Source organism: Odontesthes bonariensis, chromosome 14 (assembly GCF_027942865.1).
Source record: "Odontesthes bonariensis isolate fOdoBon6 chromosome 14, fOdoBon6.hap1, whole genome shotgun sequence".
Lineage (NCBI taxonomy): Eukaryota > Metazoa > Chordata > Actinopteri > Atheriniformes > Atherinopsidae > Odontesthes > Odontesthes bonariensis.
Genome location: NC_134519.1, coordinates 12,960,568 through 12,983,179, shown reverse-complemented (window position 1 = coordinate 12,983,179; position 22,612 = coordinate 12,960,568). Strand labels below are relative to the sequence as shown.

The following is a 22,612-nucleotide window of genomic DNA, read 5'->3' as shown; positions in this document are numbered from 1 at the left end:
CCCTTCGTCATATACGATATATAAACTGAGCTCAAGTGTTATATTATATATAATATTCCTTATACTTGGGGGGAAAGGTAATTGGACTATATCTCTTATCAATCATTATTTAATCAATTTTGGCATTTATTTCTATAATGTTCTTGTTTTAAAGCTAAATATATCATTCAATGTTTTCTTTTTCATTCAATTCAGCAAAATCCATTATTTAAGATGAGATAAGATTCATATCATACAGGATCTGTTTACAGCTTAGATTCCACATGAACAGCAACAAAGGGATCCTCATCTCTGTTGCTGATCTTAAAGTGGGCGCGACCACCATCACCAACATTGATCTGCTTCCCAGTGCACCCGTTTCCTTCCTTCTGGCCAGAAATGATGTCACAGTAGGTGCCACTTGGCAGGCCAGTGTTCAGAGTCACATCCAAGTCCCTGAAGGTGAAGACAAGGCCGTTTTAGAGACAATGCAACACTAAAATGATATTTTCAGAGCCTCCCAGCTTAGAGGCTTGCAACCTATGGGCAAATTTATATGAAGAGAAAAAAAACAAGAAGAATTTTAAAATGTACTATAAATGGATTTTTTAATTGTTTAAAGCTTTGTTCACATCCACCAGTACATGTTTACTTCACAAAATTACAGTTTTCTGGATTTTAAAGAAAATGTATGCACTTCATCTAATTATGTGTTTGTTTAATCTATCCATTTGGGGTATTATACACTAAGCCGACAAATCGGCCATTGGGCACATCTAGAGCATCTGTCTCTCTTGTATTATTGACATGTCTGCCCTATCGCTATTGTTGGACTCCTTCTGCATCTTTTTTCAGGGATTCAACTTGCAGAGGCACTATTTGGGATGACTGTATCTTAGGGGAAGAGCAGTCGTCTGCCAACTGGACGGTCGTGGTTCAACTCATGGTTTCCCAAGACCACATGTCGAAGTGTCCTTTGGCAAAACACTTAACCCCATGTTGACTACCGATGTGGCCATTGGTGTATGCATTTGAGCAATAGAGAAAAAAGTACTGTGTAGCCTGTTGCATTGGATGAGAGGTGCCGTATGAGTGTGTGTGTGTGTGTGTGTGTGTGTGTGTGTGTGTGTGTGTGTGAATGTGGCTTGTAATGTAAAGGTGCTATGAGTGGTCAGTTGGACTAGAAATGTGCTGTTAAGTACCATTTATGGCTATCTGTGAAAGAGTTCACTCTGATTGGCTGTTTAGTGGAGATGAGGGCACATGAGGGGAAGGGGCGGTGACAGCAGAAAGCTAACTTTCTAGGGCAACTTTAACAAACACAATCTCATGTCATTTGTTATCTTCATATCTCTAAAATGAGCAACTCTGTCACACTTCCATGTGGAGTGAAAATACTGAAGATGAAACAGACCATCAAGACTCAAGAGAGGCCAGCTCATTTTGACAGAATCAAAAAACACAAAGCCCATGCTGCTATGTTAATGCTTTTTTTTTTCTAACTCATTATTCCATTTTCTCTCACTGTAAGTATGTGCTACTGACCCCTTCTTCACTGGCAAACAATTCCTGCCAGGTCAAGTAAAGAGTGTATGTCCTGGCCATCAGTTGGAAGTCATCTATTATGATATGTACATAAGCTATTTTATTTGTTCAGACTCCGGTGATGCGAAGAGACACATGGGGAGTCATTCGTTGCCTCTTCTTCTTCTTTATGTTGATTTGGTGTATAGGAGCCATTACACTTAAGTTTATGAAAGTAATATTCAATCTTTACCAGTCATCATTGTTGAAGACGATGAAACCACGATTACCACGTCCAAAGGCAACCTGGTTGCTCTGGTTGTCCCACCAGTTGGAGTGAGGCTGTCCTTTGACCACATTACGGAAAATGACCATGTTCCTAAAAGAAGATTGGAAATTGCATTTTAAATATGTATATGCATTTCAAGCATATACATGATTCATATATACATGATTCATATAACTAAGCAGAATTATGTGTGTTCTGTGTGCAAAATGGTCATTTTCTTCAAGAACTTACGTGATCTGACGCCATCTGTGCTCACACACCCATCCGTCTCCACAGGTTTGGTCAGGGTTGACAGGGACAGGCTTGGTGGATCCATTGCCGTTGCTGGGAGGGCCCATCCAGTCATTCTGATCCTGCAATCATTGATAAATTACACAGAATCTTCTAAATGTCCATTATTTGTCATTTACATTTAGTCATTATGCCTGCAGAGGGAGAACATACTTTTCCATTCACAAAGTGTCGGTCCCAACGATAGCTAGACATGACCCTGGCCACTCCGTAAGGGTGGGCCAACATATAGCCTACAGCCATTTTGTGGAGTCTGGAGTCCCAAAAGGTAATGATGGATGCACCACCAGCACCATGACCCCTCTGGTTGTCATGGTTATCAATAAAGACCACAGCATTTCCATCAGACATGAAGTCCCATCCCTCTCCCCAGTTCCTGGATACAGAAAACAAAATTAGAAGTTTACTCTGAAAGTCTTTAATTAAATCATTAAATCATTTAATTCAGAAGCTCTGAGTCTTTATTTTTTCTGATATCAATTCAATTAAAAATTAAACAACAAATTTGCAAGTAATGACAATTAAAGTAGTGTCCGTGATTTTTGAGTTTGGCACACAAGCTGAAACAAATGTACCTGGTGTAAAACAGCTTCTCCCCGTGCCACTTTCTGAAGACATTTCCGAGCTTGGCGCCATACTTGAACTCAGTCACCCTTCCCAGTTGGAAATACTCTGAAGATGAGATTGCCTCACCCCCCAAATCTATTACCTAGTGTGAAAAGAGCACTGAATTGAAATCATCCATACACTGAAACTAAAAATATTTCAAATTATCGGTATCATATCATTCACTCAACAAATGGTTTAGTATTGTAGTGAAAAGACAGATGTTCATATGTTTTTTTGGGTTACAGTCCTGGGACTCTGCACACACTCTGCTCCGTTTTGCTAACCCTGTGTGATAATTTTTTAAGCAAAAATAGGATATATCAGTGCCCATCCATGATTGTTGGTGTGTATGGAGTAAGCCCAGATTGATTCCTCTTCTGCTTTTCTCTCCTTCCCACTTGCCTTCACAGCTGATTGGATCTGTGTCTCAGCCCTGACCCAATCCGGATGTCCTCTCCTCAGCTGGCTGTCAGTGCAGTTGCTTCAATATACAATGAAACTGTCATACCAGTTCCCACATGTCTGCATCTAAAGCATAGACTTCTGCACCACCCATTTGTAACTTGTTTGCTTTAGTAGTCTGAGCAGCACTCACAACCTTGAGTCTGTTTCTCCTTTTTGCTTTTCTTGTGTCCTGTGAGGTGTGCGTTTTTGTTCCCTCTTCAGTTGCACTCAGTAAAAGACAGCTATAGACTTATCACCTGATCTGTCTTTTATCTTACCTCCCTAACCATGTCTTATGCAGCTTTTACACTAATCTTTTAGTGTGCACCTTGACTTTTGATATTTTGTGTGACAAATACTTTTTTATCAACTAATAATTGCATTCCAGTCAACATCTGTTTCCTTAGTGTTTCTGCTTTCCACAATGCAGCGGACTGCCACATTTTGTTATGAGTAATAATTTATGGAACAATGTGGGGTTACATGGCACTGTAAAAATCGGATTAATGGCTAAATTACAATAAGACGGAGTTATTAAATTCATGTATACACCTTAATCTGACAAGAAATGAAATCGGATGGGGTTACTCACGATCGGATTGGGACCCCGAGATAACTCGGTTGAAAGTCACACTAAGCGTACTTGTAGACGGTGAAGCACGTGGTGATTTGGACTTTGTGTTCTGCGCATGCTCGAGATTGCTTCCCGGGATCGTGGACCAGAAGTCAAAGGAGACGATATTGTTGTTGTCGCCATCAAAAAGAAACAAATAATATAACGCGAATAACGCGTCTGTGCAATAAGCAGCTCATCACAAACGAAAATATAGAGGGACATAGCTTCATCTTGCTTTTCGTTCACCATCTTTCTCGAATGCCTGAGTTTGTTGTTGTTGTTGGTGGTGAAGTGGCTCTATTAGCAATAGTTGAAATGGGTACAGCGCCACCTATCGCACCGGGGTATGACATGCTTTGTGCCAATGATTCGATTTATTCACCGCCATATATCCAAGGATAATTACCCTTTCTCAAATAAGGAGCATAACCCAACGATAGCTATAATCGAATTAATCTCATCATGTATACCCACTGAATGTGTTGGCAGTTAGTAGTTATACAATCACTTGTTTGCAAATAAATTACTGTCAGTGCTTGACCAATCAAAAATGTGAATGTATGTTTTTTTCAAGCAGTCGTTTCAGTTCACTGGCTGCAAACCAAGTTGCAATACATCCAAGTAAAATACTCTCAACCATCCTTTTTGGTAAATTCAACTCACTTGAATTGAAACCATGAAACCACTTGAAACCACGAATTGTCTGGTGTGATATTGCTGGAGAGTAAGTATGTCCCTCTGAACTCCCAGATTTTTTTTTTTTTTGCTGGCAACAGCCAAACACCACACAGGCCAAAACTGAACCCCTTGCATCAAATGCATCAAAGAAATGCTCCTTAAATGCAGTAAGTTTTGTAAGATGGAGCAAGGATTGAAACACTCCATAAAAGACAAGGCATTTTTGTGCTGTGAGAATCACTGAAAATGGGCCTAAAAATTCTCAACTGCAAGTTTACCAAATTTGTTGCAACAGATGAATGACAAACCGTGAATTAATTTGGAATGTGTCATGCTGGTATCTATATGAGACTAAAATATGGCTATGGATATGGAAGGAAAAAAAAGTATTTGGGAAATCTACCTCCTGGTAGATGAAGGGTTTGGAGTCACTGGGAAACCATGTAGTGTTGAGGTTGTGAAGACGACCATAAACATTATCCAGGTCACCAGGCCACATGTGCTTGCAGGCATCCACTCTAAATCCAGCCACACCCAAGTCAATCATCATGTTCATGTACGCAGCCACCTTGCCTCTGACGTAATCTTTCTCCAGCGCAAGGTCCAGAAGGCTGACCAGGCGGCAGTCACGCACCTGAAATAGTTAATACCTTTATACATGTTTTAAAGCTCATTTCATTCATACAATTACCCAAAGTTAGCAAATGTATATACATTTTTTTAATCTATTATGATTTTTCATAACATTTATATCAAAATATTTTGAAAAAGCCCTGAATAAAAACCTCTAAAATTAAACGATTTTTTACAATTCTAAATGGTCATTTTGGAAGAAAAAAAATGGATTGATCTGAACATATTTCTGGGTTTTAATTGCCTGATGTTTTTCACTATAGTTTTCAATCCCACCACTACCAGTCAAGCATTTTTTATCATTGAAGTCCAAAGAGGAATAGGGGACGCTGGGGAACTCCTCGTTGCCTGCGTTAAACCAGCTTCCACATGAGGAGTGGTTTCCTGCCCCTCCACTAGTTCCGCACATGTGGTTGATGACAGCATCCACATAGATGTTGACCTTTAAAAAAAAAAAGTGCAACACGCCAACTCAATGTGTATGCAATGCAGGATCACCTTTACACTCTTTACATAACAAGCTGAATCTCAGGTATATTGTTACGATGTTTTTTGCTTTTATTTAGAATATCAGAAACAATAAAGCAGTACAATGCATAAAGGATTAAGTGTCATGTAATATTTGTGATTTTGGTGGGTTTGTGTAGATATACAAGGTGTTGAGAAATACAAACAGTGGCTTTACAGCTTTTCATTGAATTACTGGTGTAATGTGGTTTACCCCAACATTGTTGCATCTTGTGACCATGTCTTTAAATTCATCCTCACTGCCAGATCTGGAGCACAAGTTGTAGCTGATTGGCTGGTATCTCTGCCACCAGGGCCTCCAGGGACTGTCTAGCACAATGTGTTCATTTGGCGGTGAGATCTGAGCAACATAGAACATAGCAAAACATTACATTACTGATTTTTTTTTTAAAGAATCCTGTATATGGGAGACTATTACTAAATAGGTTTTACTGATTAATGGTAGTTACAAATGGGTGTTACTAGGCAAGTTTACAATAGAGGGACACTGTAGTCAATCTAACAAGAATTATTCAGCCTGTGCAAACAGTTTTGGCTCAGAAAAAAACCCCTCCAAAATTTAGAAAAAGTAATCCTGACCCTTCAAAAATATGCTATGTATTGTGCATTATCATCTTGTTTTCTCCAACAATCTCAACAGACAAACTTAAGCTGAGGGTATCCTTTAGATAGTTCAGCTTAAGTTTGAATGAATGTGGAAGAAAACATCAGCTGTAAAAATCATGGATTTTGCAATAATATTCTTATTCTTTATAGAGCATATTTCATCAAGTTATTACAATTGCTCAATCCAGAATTTGTAATGTCGACATGTTCAATGATTCTAAACATTTAACTACTCTCTGTCACACTATGAGCAAACTGCTTGGTGCATTTACATCAAGCGGTTTATTATCAATTGCTTTCCCTTCCCGAGAAATAGAGCATGTGTCATACCTGTGTTCAGCTCTACATACCTGAACGCCCCCAAATCCTTTAGGACCCAAGAAACGTTCACACTCTGCAGCGATGTCGGCCCAGCGCCACTCAAACAGGTGGACGATTGCTGTCCTTTCATGCCTGAAGTGGGGATTATGTTGGGCGAAGCTGAGACAAAGCAGGCCAACCAAAATTAACAGCTTCATGTTTCGCTTGAACAAGAGAGACAAATACTTTCACCTTCTACAAATCCTTTACTGTTTACATAAACTGTTTCCTCTTCTAGGCCAATCAGAAGTTGGCATACAAACAGGTCACGAGCATGTTTTATCAGAGGGTTCTCTACTCTCTTTAAAAAAAAAAAAGATTAAAGGCGAATGTTCTGTCTGGAAACAAACATAAGCTGTACATAAACCCAAATATAAAAGACCAGAAGCTGAAACTGTGCCAGACACTAATGTCAATGTTGTATTCATTGCATTAAAATTCAGTTTCTGTGCAGGTCAAGATGAAACAGATCATGTTTGCTTTTTTCTTGAGGCAGTAAAATGAACGGCAACATTAGCCAACAAAAATATTAGTTCTACCTTTCAAAATGATTGTAATCTTATGTTTATCAATTTTAACATTTCTATCTGCCCACTTGACTTAAAAGCACATAAGATTAGTACCTTCATTGCTTTCACCACTCGGAGCATGAAAGTTTAAATTTATTCTCCTGATCCTGGCCCTAATGAAATATTTGCTCACTCAGTTCAATAACCGGAGGATGTTGCAACAGGCAACATTGATTTTGGATGGATCTCAGATGACAACAGAACAGACAAACTAGTTCCCATCCATTTGGAAACTGTATGTGGTCAAGATCTTGAAGGAATGTGTCAAGTATTTTGGATGATATTGTGATTTTTGAGATATTTAGAGAATGTGTTGCTTTTTGAGTTAAATCAAATATCATGTTCCCTTTAAGCATTATTATTAATGTTTTGTTGATGCTTGTTAATGGGGAATTGATGAAGCATTCTTATAACTTAACTCATTACATTGTTTTGTGGGAAGGACTGCTGTATGTGTAGTCCTTGGTGCAAAATGTCAGGATTGAATTCATTGAAGTTAGAGAAAAGAAAAACATGTAAACAAAAACATTAAAGATAAGAAAGTCAAGTGGAACTTAATGTGTTTTATGCCACTAATTGAAGTGCAAAGAATTCCTCACACAGTTTGAACGAGCCATTACTGTGGTAGACGATCAGCACTACATGGTGAAAAACAACAACCTGTGGCAAATCAACAGCAACTGTTACTATCACCTAATAATGTTAAGTGTAATATTTTCAGAAAATACATCCCCTGAGCTGTTAACCTGACTGTCTGTGGCCCTGGTCATTTATTGGAAAACTGGTGTAAATTGTAAATTTTTAAAAGTGTATCTAGAAGTGCATGGCTTTGATTTCTGTAATTTGATTATTTCAAAGTGAGAAAATAACGCAATGTTTCTGTCAGTAAAATGTTAAGTTTATTATTGAGGACAAATTTTATTTGAAATCATACAGGGTCTGTTTAGAGTTTAGCTTCCACATGAATAGCAACAAAGGGGTCCTCATCTCTGTTGCTGATCTTAAAGTGGGCACGGCCATCACTGCCAACAAAGATCTGCTTCCCAGTGCACCCGTTTCCTTCTTTCTGGCCAGAAATGACGTCACAGTAGGTGCCACTTGGCAGGCCAGTGTTCAGGGTCACATCCAGGTCCCTGAAGGTGAGGACAAAGCAGTTTTAAAGCCACATAATATGCTGAAAATACTTTTAGAGCAAAAAACCTTCTTCAAAGCTTTCAACAAAACAGCAGCTTTATGTGAAGAGATAAGATACCAAATATAAAATTGAATGTATATTGATGGATTGTTAATTGCTTAAAGTTTCAGGTCACAGCTAGTGCACATATTTTCACAATTTACGGTTTTTAGGATGTAAAAATAAAAATGTAATTTTATGTAATTTAAAGGCAATTTACTGCATCCAAGCCTATACTTTAATTTCATCTGGGTGCTTCATTAAGTACATGAAAGTAACATTCAATCTTTACCAGTCATCATTGTTGAAGACGATGAAACCACGATTACCACGTCCAAAGGCAACCTGGTTGCTCTGGTTGTCCCACCAGTTGGAGTGAGGCTGTCCGTTGACCACGTTACGGAAAATGACCATGTTCCTAAAAAAAAGATGGGAAATTGCATTTCAAACATGGTATATAAATGATTCATATAAACATGATTCATATAGCTAAGAAGAAGTCATTTGTGTTCTGTGTGCAAAACGGTAATTTTCTTCAAGAACTTACGTGATCTGACGCCATCTGTGCTCACACACCCATCCGTCTCCACAGGTCTGGTCAGGGTTGACAGGGACAGGCTTGGTGGATCCGTCGCTGTTGCTGGGAGGGCCCATCCAGTCATTCTGATCCTGCAATCATTGATAAATTATACAGAATCTTCCAAGTGTCCATTATTTGTCATTTACATTTAGTCATTATTCCTGCCGAGGGGTTTACAACAACATAAAAACTGTTTCAAATAGGTACTAATGCACAAATCTATTTTGTAAAATTTACAGCTGAACCACAAACTTACTTTTCCATTCACAAAGTGTCGGTCCCAACGATAGCTAGACATGACCCTGGCCACTCCGTAAGGGTGGGCCAACATATAGCCTACAGCCATTTTGTGGAGTCTGGAGTCCCAAAAGGTAATGATGGATGCACCACCAGCACCATGACCCCTCTGGTTGTCATGGTTATCAATAAAGACCACAGCATTTCCATCAGACATGAAGTCCCATCCCTCTCCCCAGTTCCTGGATACAGAAAACAAAATTAGAAGTTTACTCTGAAAGTCTTTCATTAACTAATCATTAAATTCAGAAGCTCTGAGTCTTTATTTCTTTCCAATATTGATTCATTTAAAAATTAAACAACAAATTTGCAAATAATATTTATTAAAGTAGTCTGCATGATTTTTGAGTTTGGCAGACAAGCTGAAACAAATGTACCTGGTGTAAAACAGCTTCTCCCCGTGCCACTTTCTGAAGACATTTCCGAGCTTGGCGCCATACTTGAACTCAGTCACCCTTCCCAGATGGAAATACTCTGAAGATGAGATTGTCTCACCCCCCAAATCTATTACCTAAAGTAAAAAGAACACCTAATTCATATCATTCATACTTTGTATACCAAGTAAGTTTCAGATCAGCCGCACCATGTCAATGATAAAACACATGATCTGTCATAGCTCTGCACTCAAATTACCCTGTAAGATGATATTTGAAACCAAACTGAATATATCACTGCACTCTCAAGATTGTGTGGAGAGAAAATGGTCTGATAGTGGTCACAAATGCGTATAACATTATTTCCGAATGTTTTTGTGTAATTTACTTGCAAAGGTATGAAATAATTTACAATTTTTTACCCTAAACCTCACAGATATAGTGACTTTCACACTTAAAAAGCTTGCATGCTTCCAAGTTGTCAATTGCACGTTCACACTCCTCAATGATCCACAGATGCACGCTCTGTTTAAGTGCAGGTGGAAAACTTGGCCATTTCAGATTCATGTTTTTCCCTCTATGGTTCAATGTGGAAATGTCAGTGTTTTATTGTTGTTGTTTCTTTTAGTAAAGACAATTGCTCATTGATCCCCCATTCCGAATACATCATCCTACATTTACTCTTCTAGATTCTAAAAATGCGTAGGCTATGTAGAGATGGATGCAATTGTGAACAATATAAATGTAAATACATGGTTTAAATAAGCTATCACCAGTTGGAAGGCTTTACAGGTAAGATCATGATACGTGATCCGTGTGCATAAAGTCATGCGTACACACACACATTTACCTATTTGTATGCACAGGAAGCTTTTTGAATGTGAAAATGATCACCTCCGTGAGATTATGGGTACATGTTTGTAAGTAAAATATTAACATTTGTTCAGTTTACATTCTGCGTATTTGTTTGGTTGTGTTGCACAACTTCAAATTGTTTTGTCATTCTGTGTGTTGGGTTACCCAAAGTTACACAATCAGGATGTCGTCTGCAAGCCTGGTTGTCAACGCAGCTGCTCAAATTCACAATCACAATTTATCAGCTAGTTTTCTCTGCTTCTTTCCCACGACCGCACTGGCATTGTGTTTTCAGTCATAACATTTGTGGGAGGTTGGTTGGGCCAGTGCTTGAAAAATCAAACTATTGAGTGTGATTATGTTTTTTTAAGCGGCAGTTTGAGTTCACTGGCTACATGTTTCCCTGCAAATCAAGTTAAAATGTTTTCTACCCTTTTTGGAGACTTCAACTAATTCCTCTTAATTTGTTGCAACAGAAATGAAGCACATTTTTTGTTATCGTAAGTAGAATAAAAATAAAGTATCTTTGCTTCAGATATTCCTGGAACTCTGGAGAAGACAGTCATAATAATAATAGTAAAAAGAAATTAAAAACTGGGGGAAAAACTACCTCCTGGAAGATGAAGGGTCTGGAGCCACTAGGGAACCATTTGGTGTTGAGGTTGTGAAGACGATTGTAAGTATTATCCAGATCACCGGGCCACATGTGCTTGGAGGCATCCACTCTGAATCCAGCCACACCCAAGTCAATCAGCTTGTTCATGTACTCAGCCACCTTGCCTCGAACATAATCTTTTTCCAGTGCAAGGTCCAGAAGGCTGACCAGACGACAGTCACGCACCTAATAATAACCAAATATTCACAAAATTATGCATGTTTGAAAACAACCTCTATTCATAAGATCTATCAAACTAGATATCTACGTTGAATTTTTATTTGTTACTGTTTCCAGGGTTACGCCAAATGCTCATAACATTTCTATGAAAATGGATATAGTACTTTCTTTTTTGTTATTTTTTCTTTTAATCTGTGTTGTGTTTATTCAGGTCTTTGTTTATTTGGACCACGTTTCCACATGTCTGCACCAGCGTCTCTCCTTCCATATACACCGTGACAAAAATGGCAAATTGGGGAAATATTATTTCTGTGTTTTATATTATTTTTTGTATTTTTGCACATGTGTGTGGTATTAGGTACCTGATATTTATCTCCATAGTTCTCTATTTCGCCACTTGCAGTCCTACATTTGTGATCATTGAAATCTAAAGAGGAATAGGGGATACTGGGGAAGTCCTTCTTGCCAGCATTGAACCAACTTCCACACGAAGAGTGGGTTCCCTCCCCAGCACCAGCTCCGCACATGTGGTTGATTACAGCATCCACGTAGATGTTGACCTGTTGGAAATATATGTGCAATTGTCAGAAATGTTATTTGATCATTAAGATCGATCTCCAATGTGTTTCCATATTGTTTCACATCTTTTGTTTTGTCCTAAGATGCCAGACGGCATAAAGCAGACTGGTAACAATGGAAAAAGCATCAAGTGTTATAAAAAGCTTTTAATAATAATTTTTTGTTTGGTAAAAAGCTTTTGATTTACAAGGTGCTCGGTGCTGAGAAATTCAAACAACAGTTGTAAGTCATCCAACTCAATGACTGATGTAATGTGGTTTACCCCAACATTGTTGCATCTTGTGACCATGTCTTTAAACTCATCCTCACTGCCAGATCTGGAGCACAAGTTGTAGCTGATTGGCTGGTATCTCTGCCACCAGGTCATCCAGGGACTGTTCAGCACAACGTGTTCTGCTGGTGGAGAGATCTGAGTGGAAAAATGACACACTTATTACTAAACTTTCAAGAAATGCTTTCAAGTCAGTCAAGTTAAAGGGGAACTCCGGGGCATTTGAAGCGCATTTCAATTGCTAGAGGTTGTCAAATACTGACGGTAGGACACAGACCGGTGCAAATCAGCGCTCCCTGTGCGGCGATTGCGCTGTTTGCGCAGCCTGTCATGCTAACCAAATACGTGGTGACTAAAGGCTGATTCTTACTCGGCGCAACCTCGCTCTTACTAGCTGGTCGCAAATGGCGCAAACGGTCACGTGACCCAAAATTCCGCCACGCCCCCCGTCGCAAGCTAGAAAATCCTCGCGCGTCGCAAGGTCGCGCACACAACTTTTTTTCTGACTTCGCGCGCGCTCAACCGGAAACAGCTGACCAAGAAAAAGAAAAAATGAACACTGCAGAGACCGCGGTGACCGAGAGGGTGCGCCTCTACAAACATCTGTACGACACGTACGTTGTTTCCTCAACAGTGACGCCCGCTGGTCTGGAGAGAACTGCAAATGTGACGCATACTCGGCGCAAACTGCGCTTATGAGCTGAAGGAACTGTGAAGGGGCTGGCGCTTTCGATGATGTCATTAATGGTTCTCGAGCCAGAACAGTTGCGCGGTTGCGCCGAGTAAGAATCAGCCTTAAGGGGCAAGAGCTAAACCTTCCACGTAAAACAACAACTTGCACACTGCAGAAACGTCACACCACTTTATAAACCATCCAACAATAAAGTCACAAGCCTTACCATCAAAACCATATGCATGGTTCTCACATTACTGGCATGGGGACGTTACAAAACAACTTTATAAACAGCATGTCACTTACCTCTTGTCGGTAGGCGCGCATGTGAAAGCCCAAAAGAGTCAATGGACGATACTCCCATATACAAAACAATTATCTTCTCTAGAAAAACTGCGTTCAAGTATTTAAAACATTACAACAATATTACTGGGCATGTATTGTTGTAATGTTTTAAATACTTGAACGCAGTTTTTCTAGAGAAGATAATTGTTTTGTATATGGGATTATCGTCCATCGACTCTTTTGGGCTTTCACATGCGCGCGCCTACCGACAAGAGGTAAGTGACATGCTGTTTATAAAGTTGTTTTGTAACGTCCCCATGCCAGTAATGTGAGAACCATGCATATGGTTTTGATGGTAAGGCTTGTGACTTTATTGTCGGATGGTTTATAAAGTGGTGTGACGTTTCTGCAGTGTGCAAGTTGTTGTTTTATGTGGAAGGTTTAGCTCTTGCCCCTTAGCCACTACGTATTTGGTTAGCATGACAGGCTGCGCAAACAGCGCGATCGCTTCACAGGGAGCGCCGATTTGCACCGGTCTGTGTCCTACCGTCAGTATTTGACAACCTCTAGCAATGGAAATGCGCTTCAAATGCCCCGGAGTTCTCCTTTAAATGTATTTGTATAGCACATTTCATGTACAAAACAATTCAAAGTGCTTTACATAAAATAAAAGTATTGCAGCAGGGAGTGGGAGAAGCATTAAAAATGCGTAAAGAATATAAAGAGAAACAAATAAAATAATTAAAATGAATTTAAAAACAAGCAACATTCTAGATAAATTAAAAGATACCGTTCATATTTCATGCATAGACACATGAGAAAAGAAATGTTTTTAACCTGGATTTAAAAATGTCTACATTTGGTGAAAGTTTAATCTCCACTGGCAGTTTGTTCCACTTGTTTGCAGCATAACAGCTAAATGCTGCTTCTCCATGTTTAGTCTGGACTCTGGACTGGACCAACTGACCTGAGTCCTTGGATCTAAGAGCTCTGCTGGGTTTATATTCTCTGAACATATCACAGATGTATTTTGGGCCTAAACCGTTCTGGGATTTGTAAACCATCAGCAGGCTTTCAAAATCTATTCTGTGACTGACTGGAAGCCAGAGTAAAGATTTTAAAACTGATGTGTTCAGATCTCTTTGTCCGGGTTAAAACTCTAGCAGCAGCGTTCTGGATGAGCTGCAGATGTTTTATGCTCTTTTTGGGAAGTCCAGTTAAAAGAGCATTACAGTAATCGAGTCTACTGGAGATGAATGCATGGATGAGTTTCTCCTGGTCTTTTTGGGAGAGGAAACCTTTAATTCTGTTGATGTTTCTGAGATGGTAAAAAGTTGCCTTGGTGACAGTTTTGATGTGGCTGCTGAGTCATATCTGACTCTATCAACACTCCGAGGTTACGAACTTGGTCAGTGATTGTAAGGCCGTCGGAGTCTCAAGATATTAACCGATGCTGACCCTCTTCTCTCTACTTCCAAACAGAATGATCTCAGTTTTGTAGAAAATTCTCTCTCATCCAGGTGTTTACTTCCTCCAGACACTGACACAGTATGTCTGCTGGGCTGCAGTCGTCTGGTGACTGAGACACATAAAGTTGTGTATCGTCTGTATAACTGTGTTAATTGATGTTAAAGTTCTGCAATATCTGACCCAAAGGGAGCATAATACAAGTTAAACAGAAGAGGTCCAAGAATTGACCCCTCAGGGACTGTCCTTAGCTGGTTCAGGTCCTACTTAGTAGGCTGGAGTTATTTTGTTACAATTGGCAGCTATGAATCTGAGCGAGTGGCCATGACTTGTGGAAGTAACTTTATTCCTCCCCCCGGGGGGAATTAAAAAAAATAAAAATTCAAAGCACCTGTTTGAATCATGGGTTTCCTGATAATATCCTATGTCCCTGCTTCTTGTGTTCGTGCATATTTTATCAAGGTATAGCAATTGCTTAATCTAGAATGCACAAGGTCTACATATCCAACACTTTAAACAACTTGTCTTGACAACCTTCTTTTTCAGTTCATGAGCCAAGTTAGCAAAGTGCTTGGAAAAATGTCACAGCTGTGTTGAGCCTTGCATACCTGAACGCCACCAAATCCTTTGGGACCCAAGAAACGTTCACACTCTGCAGCGATGTCGGCCCAGCGCCACTCAAACAGATGAACAATTGCAGTTCGGCCATGCTTAAAGTGGGGGTCGTGTTGGGCAAAGTTAAGTCCAAACAGGGCAACCAGAATGAACAGCTTCATGCTTGTCTTGAATGAGAAATGACAGTCACTCTCACCAGCTATCAAACCTTCACTATTTGTACCCGATTTTTTTTTCCCTCGGACCAATGACAGGCTGACATTAATGAGCCTTGAGTTTTAACAGGTGCATTTTTATCACAATTCCCTGCTTTCTCTAAACAAGAAGAAAAAAATAGCTTAAAGGCAGTGCAGGACAGAAAGATAAACATGATGCCATTATCAAAATGAGCCAACAAATCCACTCCCTCCTGCTGTTAGATCTAACACACATTAGAAAATTAAATAGTCTATATATGAGGGAGGCCTATATATAAGAGAATATTCCATCAAAAAACTTTGACTTTGATTTGGTCTATGATGTTAACGATTTCCATTTAATTCATGGGACAATAGCAGAGCTAAATGTACTTCTTACCAAGTTAAACATTAAGAGCTTTATGTGCAGCTGACATAACACAAACAGCAAACATGTATTGAATTACAAAAAGGCCCATTTCATATGAGCGCACACAATACCTAATCATGAAATCCTAATTAAAAAAAAATAGTATAACCACCATCGTAGTACCTGATATTTTGAGTGGAAATTAAGGCATGTGTAGTCTGGAAGCATTAACATGACGTGTATATTTTCATTTATGTATTGAAACATAAAAAGCGAGGTTTCGAAAATGTTGCAGAAACTAAAGCTTGTGATGTATCCTTTGAACAGAATTTGAGTTTCGATGCAGGTCAAAACAAACAAATACAAACTTTAAACACCCATAAACGCTTTTTCCTATGACACTAAAATGAACTTCAACTAAAGCAAACAGCAAAGTTAGCGGACAAAAATAGCAGTTTTGATAATATCTATGTGAAGTGGAGCGTGATGGCAGGTGTTTGCGGAAAAGTAAACACATTGAGCAACATTTGCTTCTTTTCTCACATGTGCTTGTATATGTAATGTGACTGTCCTTGGATCATTCACTGCTCTGTTTGTGATGAAATTACGTGGCTGTGCCCCGTTGGAAATGGCTGGTGGTATTCATATCAGAACCAATTATTTGATCATTTTAGGTTTTATTAAAGAAATTAGAAAAATAAGGTCAATATTTACATGGATTTTTTTCTTTTATTTCTACAGAAAAGTTCAACTTTGCTGTTTTGTAAGAGTTTTTTTCAATGCCCCTCACATTGCTTGGGCTGTCACAGACATTGATTTCAGTGGATAACCTCTGTGTAAAGTCTGAAACACTCATCTGTATGTTTTACAAAGCTTGACTGTGCAAGTAGAACGTTAACTGAATCATTTTTGGAAGACGGTCACTGCAGCTTTGATCAAAGATATCACAGTTACCTCCTGAAGAAAGCTGTTTCCTTTCCTTTCAATTTTTTTCTCCATCTGCAGTCATCTTGCAGAAAAGCAGATGAGTCACACCCCAAATAGAGACAGAGAGCTCTGCATAACTAGAATTAATCTCAGGTTTGTATGTTAGTGTTCACAAAGGTTTTTTTCTTTTGTTGGACAGACTTTTTACTTTACTTTATCTAAGTATCACTTTTTGGATAGTCAGAAATAATGCAATTACTGAACATTGTGAACATTGTTTGATTGTGTAGTTGGCAAATGCATATTGTCATTGTTCATGTGATAATCCAGGGAAAGTGCAAACTGTCTGTATTTCTTAAGTATATATGTGTTTTCTGTTCCATCTATTACTGTGTAACATCAAAAATCCAAATCATCATTCGAGCATGAAAGTAAGCTTTATTTTGAGTCTACAGTTTACAGCTTGGATTGGGCATGAATTGCAACAAAGGGGTCCTCATCTCTGTTGCTGATCTTAAAGTGGGCACGGCCATCACCGCCAACATTGATCTGCTTCCCAGTGCACCTGTTTCCTTCTTTCTGGCCAGAAATGACGTCACAGTAGGCGCCACCGGGCATGCCAGTGTTCAGGGTCACATCCAGGTCCCTAAAGGTGAAGAACAGATCTACGTTACCTTTTTTAACGATGTTAGCACAGTGTCAAAATGAAACTCCTTGTGTGGCTTATTTTCCGCAGATTTCAAAGAGAAAGCGTACTATCAGGCTGTCTATTTGGGGAAGTAAGTCACTGTATAGCGGGAACAACAAACATGAAAAATGTTGTACTGGACTAAAAGTATAATGATAGTAAGGGAAGTTGTCATACATTCAACAGCTAGACAGTAATATATTCATAACATCAGGTTTTCTTTTTAAATGCACAGATCCTGTGAGCTTAAAATGTTTCATTAACTCGGTCTGACACTCAGGAGTTTCTGAGGAATCACTCCATGTGTTATGGACACTTACATGCATGACTACATTTAATGATAAAAAAGAGTTTACAATATTTTAAACATTTTTATAGCAGAAAAGCTGTCAAATACTTGCTTCAGATGAGGTCAGTAAGACAGACTGAAACATCACGGATATCATGTGAGTGATGGTCACTTTCTAGTTATGTTTAATCTACCATTACGAATATGATATTGGATATAAATTAGTTGGAACCTTTTTTTCAGTTACAGCTGCATTTATATAACATTGTTGGCAGCTTTTAGGAAGTAAAAGTCTATGAAATTTTTAAAGTGAATAAAAACAGTAAAAGGAAATAGTCTATCATGATTTTTCTATAATGACTTTAAATACTTTTTTTTTTACTTTATAATATCCTGATGGATAAAGATCATGTCAGTTATGTTTTGATATTACAGTTTCATGTTGGCATGTACTTGTGTCCCACCCACACAAACATTTAGTTGTGATTTTTTTTAATTGCACTTTTTCTCAGTACCACAAAATCCTTACCAGTCATCATTGTTAAAGACGATGAAACCACGATTACCACGTCCAAAGGCAACCTGGTTGTTCTGGTTGTCCCACCAGTTGGAATGAGGCTGTCCGTTGACCACGTTACGGAACATGACCATGTTCCTTAAGAGGTGTGACAGTTAAAACATGTCATGTAAAGGCTTTTATGATATATAAGATCAATGATACATCAACCATGCTATATAAGATCAGATGTTTGTTCGTTCAGTGAGCTCACTTGATCTGACGCCATCTGTGCTCACACACCCATCCGTCTCCACAAGTCTGATCAGCTTTGATGGGAACAGGTTTGGTGGATCCATCGCCGTGGCTGGGAGGGCCCATCCAGTCATTCTGATCCTGCAGTCATTTAGAAAGGGGTTTACAACAACATAAAAACGGTTTCAAATAGGTACTAATGCACAAATGTATTTTGCAATATTTACAGCTGAACCACAAACGTACTTTTCCATTCACAAAGTGGCGGTCCCAGCGGTAGCTAGACATGACCCTGGTCACCCCGTAAGGGTGGGCCAGCATGTAACTGACAGCCATCTTGTGGAGTCTGGAGTCCCAGAAGCTAATGATAGATGCACCACCAGCACCATGACCTCTCTGGTTGTCATGGTTGTCAACAAAGACGAAAGCATTGCCGTTGGGCATGAAACCCCATCCTTCTCCCCAGTTCCTGGACACATTGATAAATTTGACTAATAATATAGAATTTGGATAGATATTTGTATTTCACGACTGAATAACCTCTATCATAAATGAGTGACGTCATTTAGACACCAATAGAAACACACATACTTGGTATAAGACAGCTTCTCGCCATTCCATTTTCTGAAGATATTTCCCAGTCTGGCGCCATATTTGAATTCAGTTACTCTTCCCAGATGGGTATACTCTTTAGATGTGATGGGCTCACCTCCCAGATCAATAACCTAAAGCGAAAACAACAAATAAGACCATCCACAGTAATTGAAATAGGAAAGTTTCCATAAACTGAATCATATTTGAGAAGAATTTAAGTTTAGAAGCTTGGCAACTTTTAAATAGTTACAAAATGCAGTAGCAAGCATCCTAATTACAATCACCTTTGAAATTTCACAGGTGTGAGAATGAGCATGTGTGTGTCATAGAATCAGTAATATCCCCTGCAGATTGTCTACAAAAACTGAGCCACAGATAGCAGACTGTGCTTGTTATACTATGCTATACAATTCTATACTATAACTATAGAACTTGTATGTTTTCAGCTTTTTGACTGGAATTGTTTTGATAAATACAGATACAAAATGCAGCCAATACACTATGATAAAACACAGAAAGCATATATTCTGATTAGAACAATGGGGATATATAACAGAAGTCGAAGGTTTTTTGCTCGTTGATATTCTTGTTTGTCCCAAGATATATAAATTCTGTGAAAATAAGGCAAACTTTAAAAGTCAAACTTAAGAATACCTCCTGGAAGATGAAGGGTCTGGAGCCACCTGAGAACCATTTGGTGTTGAGGTTGTGAAGACGACGATAAACATTATCCAGATCACCAGGCCACATGTGCTTGCAGGCATCCACTCTGAATCCAGCCACACCCATGTCGATCAGCTTGTTCATGTACGACGCCACCTTGCCTCTAACATAATCTTTCTCAAGGGCGAGATCCAACAGACCAACCAGACGACAGTCACGCACCTGAGGAAAACAAATCACAACAATATTCATGATAATTATGATGACCGACAGTTGATATTATCTATATTTTGCACCATCTCTGATTGTACACAAAAAAACAAGTCTGCTCTGACTGGTCACTTCCAGTGGCCTGATCCAGCCCCTCCCTCCACAACATTACTATATATTAGTATAAAATGTGAAGTCCAAGACAAGTCCTTTTGTACATTATTTTTCTTCCTTTTTTGTCATTGTAGAGCCAGATAGGGGAGTATCTCATAGCAACTTTGAAGATCGTTTATAGACTTGAACTATTTAATTATAAAACTGAATGAATAAATTGGCATCAGTAAGAAATATGCTTCAGACTAAAAGTCCTTGTCATGAGAACCATCTCAGAAAAACAAGTTGTAGATGATCACACTTCCATCGGGATTTTCTCAATGGCATTTATTACCTGAGAGGCATCACCATAGTTTTCAATATTGCCACTGCCAGTCCTGCATTTGTAATCGTTGAAGTCCGAGGAGGAAAAGGGGACACTGGGGAAGTCCTTCCTGTTGGCGCTGAACCAGCTGCCACACGAAGAGTGAGTCCCCTCCCCAGCACCAGATCCACACATGTGGTTGATGATAGCATCCACGTAGATATTGACCTGGGATGAGATTCACAATAACAGGTGCAACATTTCAACAAGTCCTTCCCCTTCCTCTTGAGTTTCATTCTTTTTCTTTGCAAGTTGACTTAATTTTCAAGTCACAGGAATATGTCAAAGAAGCACTGCCTGCTCATTATTACCAACTCAAACATGTCCCTCCACAAAGCAGCAGCTTCATGTGTTAAATAAAAGTGTGAATGAATGCTCTCAGTTGACAAGGCTATATATAATTGGTAAATTGGTGCATCTTTGTTAGCCTGTTACATATTAAGACAAAAAGCATCGTGAGTAAAAAAAGATCGGACAATATGCTGTTTTCTTAGTTCTGCTGTCAAAACAGAATGATCTAACGTTTTTCGCTAAAATTGCTGTAGTGTAGTTTACCCCAACGTTGTTACATCTGCTGATCATGTCTCTCAACTCTGCTTCACTACCAGATCTGGAGCACAAGTTGTAGCTGATTGGCTGGTATCTCTGCCACCAGGGCCTCCAAGGACTGTTCAGCACAATGTGTTCATTTGGAGGAGAGATCTGATTAACACAGAGAAAAACATATTTTAGTAATTATTACTTTTGACATAGAAATTTCCTGCAGATAAAACACTGTCGTTGAATAAGTTTATCAGGGGTATTCTAACGTGAGGTACAGTTTAATCATCAAGAGAAGCACTACTCCACCTGTGGACATTTGTATAGCTGTGGAAGAACTTTTCAGCTCTCTAATAACATGTAAACAATTGGGAAAGCTTAAGACAAATAATTCCATTCCAAGAAAACATAAGAGAAATACAACTGAAATTGCTAAATGTTAATACAATCCAATCCAAAAGAACGACACATCTTGCAAACATGTTAACCACTGGAGGGAGGCAGAAGACCGCAAAAAGAATGATAGCTATTTCATATGAGCCCATATGAGAGTTTAAGTTAAGTTACGTACAAGTTTGCATAACTTTATCAGGTAAGTGTTTGTGAAAATGTGGAGAAATTTCGAACCAAACCAATATTTTTCAGTCATAGCTGAAGGAATTATTTTAAAGGTATTTAATCCAAATGTGTATATGTATGTATACAGTGCTACTTCACAATAAAAGTCATCTTAAGGTACTTTATGATCAAGTGTTTGTGGTGTGTGGTGTAAAAATCTGGAAATTTATTATAAAGCATCTAGTATCTAAGAACAGGCTGGATTATAGTGAGGATGAGATCCAGTATTTGTTTTCCCTTAAATCTTGTTGGAATCTTGAAAATGTTGGAATATCATGGTTTAAGGTTAGATTAAAGTAGAGAGAGAGAAGAAAAGGAGGGATTATTGAACCCCTCTTAAAAGCTGCATTATTTTGATAGTAAATATAAGTTGCCTTGTATTCTACTTTTGTTTTGCTTCAGTCTTCCATTTTTTGAATGAATAAAATTTCATACAAATAACTGAGTAAAATTTGAATCCTGGAATTAATATCTAAAAGAACTTCACTTCATGAGGACATGTATTTGCTTTTTTCTGCTCCTTCAGATTGAATATTAAACATACTGAACTGGTTGGCAGTTACTCTGAAGTTTGCAGTTTGTCACACAATGCCAACAAAATAAATTCAAATACTTCGTTTTGCCGCCACCAAAATCATGCATCATCAACCTACAGCTTAATTCAAATCTCTATATATATAAAAAAAAAAAAAAAAATTAAGAGGATATCTTTCTTCACCAGAATTGTTTAGTTGATGATATGTCCCATCCATACACACCTGAACTCCACCATAGCCATTGGGAGCCAAGAAGCGCTCACACTCTGCAGCGATGTCGGCCCAGCGCCACTCAAACAGGTGGACGATGGCTGTCCTTCCATGCTTGGTATGGGGGTTGTGCTGAGAGAGGCTGACCCCAAAAAGGGTGAGGAGGATGAACAGCTTCATGCTTTCCCTTGATGAGAGAGAAAACTGTACTCACCCTCTGCCTCATCATCAGGGTATATGTGGATTGTCGCTATCTTTCCTTGACCAATGAGAAACTACAACCTATTTAGGTGGAGCTTTGGCTACAGGTGCTTCTTTCTCACAGCTTCCCATACTCAGCTTTATATCTCTTATACATGTTTTTGCAGTTCAAAACAAACAGGAACACCTCCTGAGGGCATTGGAAAATTCAATATTAGCCAACAAAAAGA

General features: G+C 38.9%; 3 protein-coding genes across 4 annotated transcripts; all 3 read right to left on the bottom strand.

The window, feature by feature from the left end:
* Positions 1-245: 245 nt before the first annotated feature.
* Positions 246-6,715, bottom strand: LOC142398254 (alpha-amylase-like). Of its 2 annotated transcripts, none has more exons than XM_075482213.1 (9): positions 6,548-6,715; positions 5,785-5,931; positions 5,308-5,505; positions 4,834-5,064; positions 2,659-2,792; positions 2,237-2,459; positions 2,024-2,145; positions 1,757-1,882; positions 246-435 (listed from the first exon to the last, which is right to left on the bottom strand). In XM_075482213.1, the coding sequence occupies exons 1-9, from the start codon at positions 6,713-6,715 to the stop codon at positions 246-248; spliced, it is 1,539 nt and encodes a 512-aa protein (XP_075338328.1). The 2 variants fall into 2 exon arrangements, with proteins under 2 accessions (XP_075338328.1, XP_075338329.1); XM_075482214.1 differs by having other exon boundaries at positions 4,834-5,072; positions 5,316-5,505.
* Positions 6,716-8,069: 1,354 nt separating this feature from the next.
* On the bottom strand, positions 8,070-15,292 carry LOC142398253 (alpha-amylase-like). Its single transcript, XM_075482212.1, has 9 exons — positions 15,125-15,292; positions 12,083-12,229; positions 11,604-11,801; positions 11,017-11,247; positions 9,555-9,688; positions 9,137-9,359; positions 8,848-8,969; positions 8,593-8,718; positions 8,070-8,259 (listed from the first exon to the last, which is right to left on the bottom strand). The coding sequence occupies exons 1-9, from the start codon at positions 15,290-15,292 to the stop codon at positions 8,070-8,072; spliced, it is 1,539 nt and encodes a 512-aa protein (XP_075338327.1).
* A 1,768-nt stretch (positions 15,293-17,060) lies between these two features.
* LOC142398252 (alpha-amylase) lies at positions 17,061-22,361 on the bottom strand. The gene is made up of 9 exons (XM_075482211.1): positions 22,194-22,361; positions 20,833-20,979; positions 20,248-20,445; positions 19,581-19,811; positions 18,924-19,057; positions 18,579-18,801; positions 18,352-18,473; positions 18,111-18,236; positions 17,061-17,250 (listed from the first exon to the last, which is right to left on the bottom strand). The coding sequence occupies exons 1-9, from the start codon at positions 22,359-22,361 to the stop codon at positions 17,061-17,063; spliced, it is 1,539 nt and encodes a 512-aa protein (XP_075338326.1).
* Between the last annotated feature and the right edge of the window lie 251 nt (positions 22,362-22,612).